General features: G+C 38.9%; 1 protein-coding gene across 2 annotated transcripts in view; it reads left to right on the top strand.

Moving 5' to 3' along the window:
- Window positions 1-234: 234 nt before the first annotated feature.
- Window positions 235-10,318, top strand: part of LOC149284203 (unconventional myosin-Vb-like) — a 65,568-nt gene continuing 55,484 nt past the window's right edge. For both annotated transcript variants that reach the window (XM_089497048.1, XM_089497047.1), the window contains exons 1-3: window positions 235-342; window positions 4,594-4,765; window positions 5,468-5,612. In XM_089497048.1, coding sequence (XP_089353174.1) covers window positions 4,630-4,765; window positions 5,468-5,612 — 281 coding nt within the window. In that variant the 5' untranslated portion in view covers window positions 235-342; window positions 4,594-4,629. The remainder of the gene's footprint in view (window positions 343-4,593; window positions 4,766-5,467; window positions 5,613-10,318) is intronic.

The raw sequence follows: 10,318 nt of genomic DNA, 5'->3' as shown, positions 1-10,318 counted from the left end.
CAATACTTGGAAGCAGGAATTATGTTTCTAATGCTGCATTTCGTTAGTAAGTAGGTAAGAGTAAGTGGAACGGCACCTTTAATGGGGATAGCGATTAAAAAGCAAAGCTGGGCAGAAGTCTATTTTTCGCCGTAGAACAGATATACAGAGTTTCTGCTGATCACTGCCCCTGGCGTTTTGTGCGTACAGAAGAGATGTAATAATAACATATATCGCCTTTATGTCTTGCAGTACACCCGGGTCTGGATCCCCGACCAGGAAGAAGTTTGGAGATCTGCGGAGATTATCAAAGATTACAAAGAAGGGGATAAAACTTTGCACTTAAAACTTGAGGATGAATCTGTAAGTTACTGTATAATCAGCTGCATGTCGATCAACGAGCGGGTGATTTATCACAAAAACCGTAATAAAAAAGTATCCTAGTTATCTGAGCCCCAATCTACTAGACAAACACCCTGACTCCTTATCATACTGCCTGTGGGAAATAATAGAAATCCTCAGTCTTAATCAAACACCAGGACACTGACTAATGAAAGTCTATAGGGGATCAGACTTCATTATCATTGCCATAAAGCATCAGCTCAGTGTGGTGTTTGAAATTCACCCAAAATATCACATGACTGACAGCAACGGCGGCTCCAGGTCTGCAGATAAAGGGGGTTTATTGAAAGAAAATGAGATAAAACCAGGTTTTTGTCACCAACCAACATTATTGTTTACAGCACAGGGGGGTTATATTACTGTATACAGCGCTGGGGGGTTATATTACTGTATACAGCGCTGGGGGTTATTACTGTATACAGCGCTGGGGGTTATATTACTGTATACAGCGCTGGGGGTTATATTACTGTATACAGCACTGGGGGTTATATTACTGTATACAGCGCTGGGGGTTATATTACTGTATACAGCGCTGGGGGTTATATTACTGTATACAGCACTGGGGGTTATATTACTGTATACAGCACTGGGGGTTATATTACTGTATACAGCGCTGGGGGTTATATTACTGTATACAGCACTGGGGGTTATAGGGGTTATATTACTGTATACAGCACTGGGGGTTATATTACTGTATACAGCACTGGGGGTTATAGGGGTTATATTACTGTATACAGCGCTGTGGGGTTATATTAATGTATACAGCGCTGGGGGTTATATTACTGTATACAGTGCTGGGGGGTTATATTAATGTATACAGCGCTGGGGGTTATATTAATATATATATAGCGCTGGGGGGTTAGTTCTGCATACAGTGCTGGGGGTTATATTACTGTATATAGCGCTGGGGGGTTATATTACTGTATACAGCGCTGGGGGTTATATTACTGTATACAGCGCTGGGGGGTTATATGAATATATATAGCGCTGGGGGGTTAGTTCTTCATACAGCGCTGGGGGTTATGTTATGGGGGAAAATATATATATACTGTTCCTGGCCAAAGCAGCAATTAGGAGCAAAAGGCCAAATAGCTGTACATCTGATTATAAATATATTAGTTACTGAACACTGTTTTATAGCGCAGCGAATCACAAATACAGGAGATATCAGGTAGTGTGAAAATCCTGTTAATCTTAAAACACCTGCACCAAAACGGTTTTAGACGTAGATATAAAACGCATCAAATCCATTTAGCTCAATTAAAAGCGTTCATTGAAGTTGGCGCAACAGGGGGCCTTTACATTAATAGGCAGATTCGGGTCGGAATTTGTTGTGTGAAAATATTTGTAGTGATATTTTTTACACTACTTTCCATAGTTCTTATTCCTAATACAGAGCCTTGTTAATATGCAGCTCCCCCCCCTTCCTGATATTCCCCCTAAGGGATTAGGTACCTGAAAATTGTAGAAAGTTGGCTACGTCCTGCTGGGTGGCTCGGCCCCTGATGACTTTAAAACCAAACCGCTACAGATTAGTCAACACAATGAGGTGCCCAGATCAGTGTTGTCTGCTCCTGTACTCCACTGTTTGATATTGGAGGCAATTAATAAGATCAACACTCGGCAGAAGAACCCAACAGGAACCCAGCAGCAACTCCATTGTGTGAGTTCACACTCTGATCCCGCATCTCCAGGTGGCTGAACTCAGCAGAGGTCATCTCCTGAAGAAACCTTTATCAACTCATTCTCCATGCATCTCCACAACCAAGCAACCAAGAAATTGTTCAATTGTCTCCAAAATTCTAAATCAGTATAATGCAGAGAATGGGGAAAAAACTCTTTTCATCTTAGTAAGTTCAAAGCAATGTTCACCTTAAAAATAAAATGTAGAATAGCCCCATAAATTAAAAGCCGTTGATTAACAGCGGCCGCGATATCACGTCGGCGCGTGTACAAAGTATATCTAAGTCGGTCATTATTTCATAGAACATTAATTGGAATGTCAGAACGTTTGCCTCGTGTCCTTGAGTCCTTAAAACCAGCGAATCAGCGAAAGCACAAGGCATAGCCTGTCACTCGGAGGACTTTAGCGTTGATACATAGACATCACAAGCTCATATCGTCCTTCTTCTCCTGTGAACTGTGCAAGCTGAATTAGATTAAGCGAAGGAGATCGGCCGGAGGGACACAATCTGTTTTGTTTTATAACCAAATAAGATGCGTATTGTTGTTATGAATTTGACTTGTGACTTTCTTTCTTACAGAGGATCTGTTCCTTATTTCAAGTCACGCATTTTACAGTTCAATGCAACCATGTATTTTTTACAGTTTGAAATGATATAGTCAGTATATGTATGAAAAACCCTCCTTATGTATGGGGCTTGCATGATTATTCCTCCCTTAAGTTGAGGGATCTCAATCCATATTGCACCAATAAGAGTGCAAAAAAATAATAAAATGATATTTTTTATATTTTTATTTAACAGGTGCCCTACCATCCTGTTGCGCTAGTTCTACGACTAAAAAAAATACACTGTAGATCAGGGGCGTCCAACCTGCTATAGAGTTTTGCCTATATTTGATACATCATCCTTTAAACATTCACAGTGTTAGTTGGAAGAAGTATGTGAACCACTAGGGTAATAACTTCAACAAAAGCTAATTGGAGTCGGGAGTTAGCAAACTTGAAGTCCAACCAATGAAATAGGATTGGAGGTGTGTATCAGAGATACTAAAAAAAAACACTCAAACATTTGAGCTATTCTCAAGAAGGGTCTGCTGATATGAACCCTGTCTCACAAAAAAGAAATCTCAGAAGACTACAATCAAGAAGTGTTGTTTTACATAAAGCTGGAAAGGGTTACAAAGTAAGCTCATATATATCTCATATTCATCATCAGCCAACAGTAAGACAAACCCTCAATAAATGGAACAGCATGGATAAGCGATCAACATTACCCTTCACTTTTTTATCTCCTGAGGAAGTTGAGATATGAGGGAATGCGTTGAGGATCAGATAAAGAGGAGAGGACATTTATTATTGCGGACATAAGTTTATTTATTCAATTACTTATTTATATTCATTGGACAGCATCACCGTGTGAGTGCAAGTATTCAATACTGGTTTACATCTGTCAGCACTTTAACAAAGGATCTTGCAGCACCTTATTGGAGATCCCATATGGATCAAGCACTTTAATCAGCACTTTTTTATTTATTTTATATATTTGTGGAGTGGTGTGGAATATTTATTTATTTTTGGCCAAAGTACACCTTCACAATCCAGAATGCTACTGGGAAAATGTTTGGTGGACTAATGAAACTAAATTTCAATTGTTCAGGAGGAACACACATGAATGGTCAAGTATGGTGGAAGGAGCATCACGATTTGGGGCTGTTTCGCTTCCTCTGTGCCGTGACATCGAGGGGACAATGAATCCCCAAGTATCATACAGGATAATATCAAGGTGGCTGTCTGCCAGCTGAAGCTCAGTAGAAGTTGGGTGATGCAGCAGGACAATGACCCTAAGCCTTGAAGAAAAACTGCAGAATGATTTCAGAAAAAGAAAATCCTCCTTTTGGAGCGGCCAAGTCAGAACCCAGACCTTAACCTGTTAGAGATGCTGTGGAATGACCTCAAGAGAGCCGATCACATCGCACAGCCTAAGAATATGGCGGACCTTAAGCAGTTCTGTAAGAAGAATGGTCCAAAGTTCCTCCTGAATATTCTGCTGGTCAGATCTGCGCTTGTTTGAAGTTATTGATGCCACAGGAAGTCCGACCAGTTATTAAATCCAAGGGTTTACTTACTTTTCATCAGCACTGTGAATGTTTAATGGGTCTGTTCAATAAAGACATGAAAGATTATCACTGTTTGTGTGTTATTAGCACATTGTATCTGTCTATATTGGTGACCTAGCTGTATACCAGATCACATTTTATGGTCAATTAGTGCAGGATTATTTTATTTTTGCCCAGTATGAATGTAACTACAATTGTTTTATGGCTGCACATAGAGTGTAGGGGATTTACTAAGCCCTCAACATTGGATTTTGTAGTTCGCTGAGATGATATGGGCATTAACATCCACAGCACATCAATATAAATTATAAAAACGTATTATCTCATCCTTACACACCCGATTGATATATTTTTACTTGAAACAATTTGGCTTTAATGATTGTTTAGTATAATACATTTTTTGCTTTTCAGGTTCTGGAGTATCCGGTGGGTCCCTCTTCAAATCCGATGCCGCACCTGCGTAACCCGGATATCTTGGTTGGAGAAAATGATCTCACGGCACTCAGTTATCTCCACGAGCCAGCTGTTTTACACAATCTCAAAGTTCGCTTCCTGGAGTCCAACCATATCTACACCTACTGCGGTAAGACATGACGTAGGGAAGCATTCCTAACCGGTCACGTCAGCCACCGGCTGTGTAGTCGCGTAATGGCTGATTGTCCACCAACTATAGGATTTTTATACATTACTTGGGTTCTGGGTGTGTTCTCACTTATAGTTTATTGCCCTCTTGTTTATAGAATCTACCTCCACTTGTGTTAGAGAAATTATCCACCGATGGTCTTTGTTCGATAGGTCGTATAGTTCAGAGACCAATAAATCCTCTTTAAGGCTAAAGGAGAGAGACAGTTGGTCTGCCCATCCTTATCTCCATGAAAATCTATCTTTTTGGGGTTTTCTGCTCCAAAATGGATTTTTTTTTTTTTTTTACTTACAATTTCTTTGGAATGAGCCCCCCAAATCACTGGCGTAAGCAGCTGAAACTTTGTAACAAGACATCACGCTATTATATTATGTGATGCAATATGTGGTTTGCATACCTGGGAACTTTCTGGGATAGGATACCTCTCCGTCTTTTGGCCGAGTGGCTTTTTAGATATGGGTGGGGCTGGTCCCGAAGATGAGTGGGGGGTTAGTGGAACATGGAGAGGGAGTGGGCATGACCCATGACACCGGGAGACCTGGAGACTCTGGCTCAAATCCAGAGACCTCCCAGTTATGACAATATGAGAAGACCGGGGAGGGGGGCTCTGACCTGAAGATTGACCTGGTAAATGTTTTCCAGGTATCGTGCTCGTTGCCATTAACCCCTATGAACAAATGCCTATCTACGGAGAAGATGTCATTTATGCGTATAGTGGCCAAAACATGGGGGACATGGACCCTCATATATTTGCTGTGGCGGAGGAGGCATACAAACAGATGGCAAGGTGTGTACATGTTGGAATTATTCTTTATATAGAATTATTGTGTGTAAATGGTCAAATCACGTGGAATTTATCATTAATTGTAGTTGTTTTTTTATATATTGGCTCGGTCCGTTGTCGCAGTACAGTAAGCGATCATTAATTGTGCCGCCTCGAAGAATTAGAGAGTGTGAAGGACCTTTCAGATTTGATAAGTATCATTAAACGGAAGCCGTCCCCTTTGCACCTTTTAGCATAATACATTAATTTATTCATTTCTAACCAGCAGCCTCTGCTTCCTGGTTGGAAATAAATGTAATTGTTTCCAAGACTTAGTTTAAATATAAGGGACTGTTTGACCCTATGAAAAGTGGCAGAATTAGTATATCAATTGGTTTCTTGTTCTGAAATCCTCTCCCTTCCCAATCCCTGACAAAAGCGGTTAGAACCAAAAAGGGATCAATAACTTAACAATAGTTGAGGGATAACACAACGAGGCGGAATAATAATTCAGATCAGGAAGGTAAGAACGCTGCTCACATGGAGTTGGTATAAAAAGGGGGTTCCTGATACATTTATTTATATTATTTTAATCTGTAATCACTATTATATATATATATATATATATTTGTCAACAGTTCTTAACAGTAAAATGTAGGATCTGGATCTAAAACCATTAAAGACCATTTCAAGAGACCTGATTCTATTTAATGTTTTGTAAGTATTTACAGTAACTTTTGCAAACCATTAAGCTGGCCGGCCGTGTTCTCAAGATTATCGCATTTTAATGTTAATATTCATCCGCATAATAAAGACTTATTAGATTTATAGAGACGGTGAAATCGAGTATGTCTGTGTTATGGAGATCGAATGCGATACGTTGTAGTTATTTGCGGAATTTGAATCGAGGACCTATTTGCATAGAATCGCCGGGGATTAGGGTGTAGCATCTGTCCAGTTTCCAAAAAATTATAGAGAAAATAGAAACAAAGGACTGCTCCTTGGATACAGGAATTAATAAATGTAAATTTTAAACTGACATTTTATTCTGATTTGATTCAATTGAGTGGTGCATGTATTTTACATTAACAAATAGATAAACATTATAGCATAAATGCAAGGAATATCATTATGGGCGAGCCAGAGTGTGGATTTACCAAAAAGGGGGCCATCTGCTATTCCGGACCTTCGTAAACAAAATAAAAAATTATAGAAAATTGAGAAAAATATGTGTTACTTGCTTTTTTTTAAATTGCAAATAGTGCTTCAGAAATAATCCTTGTAGTTGCATCCCAGCACGCTAGATGTCAGTTTCTCCGTAGACTTTCATTAGTCAGGCTGGTGATTGAGACTGAGCCATTCTATCAGTATGATAAGGAGACAGCGTATTCATCAAATAGATAAAGCCGATTCGTACAGTTTTGGAAGGAGTGTGATTGGGATTAAGAAGTCATTTTTAGACATCTTTTCCTAAATAAAGTATGTTTGAATTAATAAAAAATGATTTAAACATGAAATTGCACTGAAGGCTTTCAGGGTGCCCACCACAGAAATAATAATCAGGTAAATGATGTAGCTGCGATGGAAGATTTTTTTGTTCTGTCTCCAAATCCTTTTTATAATTCATTTTTTAAAACCAATTTCTTCTGGAGAGCTTAATAATCTTAGAAGAGTCATGATTATCAAAACCAGTATTTGTAAGTAAATAAATAAATAATAATAATAATTTTGGTCAATTACACTTTTGACCTTTTTGTAAACAAACCAATATTTTGGGTACCCCAATTTTAATTTTATATTCAGTCAACTTATAATTAAATTCCAGCAAGACTACTTTTGTCCACATAATTAAGGGAAAAGAGGTAACAAAAGGGTTATCTTTATTAAAACCTCAAAATATTGTTCTCTATATATTCAGCCGTTCTCTGTAGGGTATTTAAAAGTTCCATGAAAACTGGTAAAATTATGAAAAAAAACCCAACACATTTTCCTTAAAATAAACTTTTTTGATCAGTCGGGCTGAAACCATAGCGCCTCATTATGCGTTCCCGTTCTTTGCCTCCGGGTTAATTATTTCTTAAAACCTTCCACCGAGGCAGAGATTAAAAAAAAAAAAGCACCAACAAACCAGTTATTATGTTATAAATTCCCAACGCATGCTTTGTTTGTTCTCATTAAAGACAATTCTGATGGGACCGGACTCCACTTTTGAAAATTCAACAAAGGAGAACAAAAATGATAGCTGGGATTATTTCGGGCAAAAGATGCAATGTATGCATTATACGAGCTTTCAGTTCAAATCTGTTACGGTCCATTGGTTGTCCAGGGAAAAAAAAACATCATAACTGGGAGAAGTTTTTTTTAATCGCTAGAATAAATAACTGGTGTTCTCTCATCTCGCAGATGTAGAAACCTTCGGAAGTTTAGTAAAGTAATCACATTTTTTGATGAGGCTTCAGGAATTCACCTGGAGCGTTGTTGTAATGTATCATTGATCTCGTCTGACAGTCCCTCAGGGGGTCTGTTGAGGAATTTCAGTTGATGTCTCATCATTCTGGTCTGGAGAATGGTTTGTAAAACAAATGAAGGAGAGCCTGAGAGGATCTTGATCTCCGTACCACCGCCCTCCAGAACGGTCCTGCGCTGCCAATCTTCCAAAAAGTGTTTGGAAGATTGATTGGCCGCTGGGCTAATTTTACAACGCCAGTCTGGTTACTGGTTTTGGGTCATTGCGGTATGACATAGTAGCCTGGCATCGCAGGGTGGGATCCTCTGATATAAAGCAGGCTTCTTGGTTCCTTCAGTGATGGTCCCCAAAGCATCCCCCCCAATCACGACACCATGCTTGACTTTTTTAGGTTCTTAATGGTGGCTGCAGTTTGCCTTTTCCAGACGTAATGAGGCCGGTGTTGCTCAAAAAGTTCCACTTTTGAATAATGCCCATAGAACGTTCTCCCAGAACTCTTGAGGAGCATCTAGGCGCTTTCTGGAGAAACAGTAGATGGGAATCCAGTTTTGTTGTTGCGAAAGCTCGTTGATGTCATTGCAGAGTCGTTTGTGACTTCCTAGATGATTTTGCGATTTGCTCTGGAAGATCTTTGGTATACGGCCGTGCCTGGAATTATTCACTCCTGTCCCGAATCTGCTAATCCAGTGAGGGGAATATAAAAACGCGTGGGGTAGACATACGGCTCCTGAATCTAAGACGAGACCAACGACTGATTAAGGTCTGAGTCTTTACAGCAGGAGAAACAGGCGCCTAGACTGATATGTCAACAATTTTATCCTTTGAACGTGGGATGATTTGGTATTAGATTGGATTTAGGATTTAGGGCTAATTTGCAGCTGCCCAAAAACACATTATATTAAAAAAAAATCACAATAGGTTTAAAAAACAAACAAACGTATTTTTAATCTGATCCAGATCTGATAAAGAAATAGTTTGGAGTCCCCCTGACTGCCTAATTTGTGTGATAACTTCTGATAGTCGTATAAGAAAGCAACAAAGAATGAATGAAACCTCCCTGCATATCTCCCAAATGTCCTGGCTCTCAGGGGCAGTCCTGTTTTTTTAGGCACTGCTCTGCTGTCCAGATTTTTCAGGCAGTGGAGCCAGTTGGGGAAATCCTTTTATGTTGGTCCTTAATAAGTAAAACTATACATTCGTACATCACCGGCCATAGCTTAACACTCATTGTAACCCTTCGCGACCTGCTGACCTGCTGACCTGCCATTAATAATTATGGAGATGAACAAGGTGAATCAGACTGCTGTGCTGATTCTGTGAATAGATTACCATGGAGGTCAGCTCTCTGTGTATGGAGGAATAACCAAGGAGCATATCTCGGTGATCTTGACCTTGGTTACATACTCGATTTTGGCCTTTAAGAAGATGACACACCCTGGGGATGATGACGCCCTGTAATTATCTACTGTAAATAAACAAGAGTCATCACTACTAGTCATCACTACTAGTCATCACTACTAGTCATCACTACTAGTCATCACTACTAGTGCTAATTAGTTCACGATTGGGTTGTTCTGGGACCCTCTGCCAGAGAGGGTACTGATGTTTAGGCAGCGGCTTATGGGCGCCGATGGTCAGCGGACCCCCATTGGCTTTGTACACATAAATAGTCTATAATAATAACAGAGATCGTTATAAAATTGTTCAGATTTTTGTAGTGTTCACCAAGGACCCTCCGTCCATGAGCCGAATAAAACAATTTTATTCTAAAAATGACATAGATTAGATCTTTACACATTAAAAAGAAGTATATTTTTATTGTTAACATAAGTGCATGGTGCATTATTTTTAGAATTACTAAAAATAATAAAAAAAATTACATAAATATATAAAAATACAATTTTCACCTTAATTAGAAAGAAAAAAATAAGTATGTTTTTATAAAAGGTAGCTTTGTCTCTAAAATCTTTCTGGTACACTTATTGGCCATCATCTGCCAAGCAGTAACAAAGCGAAATGTCTTTGGGTATAAGCGCAAGTTATGTTATTAATAAATATTACTATTATAAAATTATTGTATTTGTTATTTATTTAATTTTGTTTATGGACGAAAATCGCATCGATCCTCTGTGTATTTATTGAATGTTTGGTTAATTATATCACGCAGTCTGTATGAAATGTACTCATTGCACAGTGGGTAACATGTTATCAGTTGATGTTGCAGGTGGGTAATTAGCAGGGTTTTTAAAATAGTTTAAATTAT

Source organism: Sceloporus occidentalis, unplaced genomic scaffold (assembly GCF_023333645.1).
Source record: "Sceloporus occidentalis isolate IW3139 unplaced genomic scaffold, rSceOcc1.0.p SCAF_97, whole genome shotgun sequence".
Taxonomy (NCBI): domain Eukaryota; kingdom Metazoa; phylum Chordata; class Lepidosauria; order Squamata; family Phrynosomatidae; genus Sceloporus; species Sceloporus occidentalis.
This window is presented reverse-complemented; position numbering and strand designations above follow the sequence as displayed.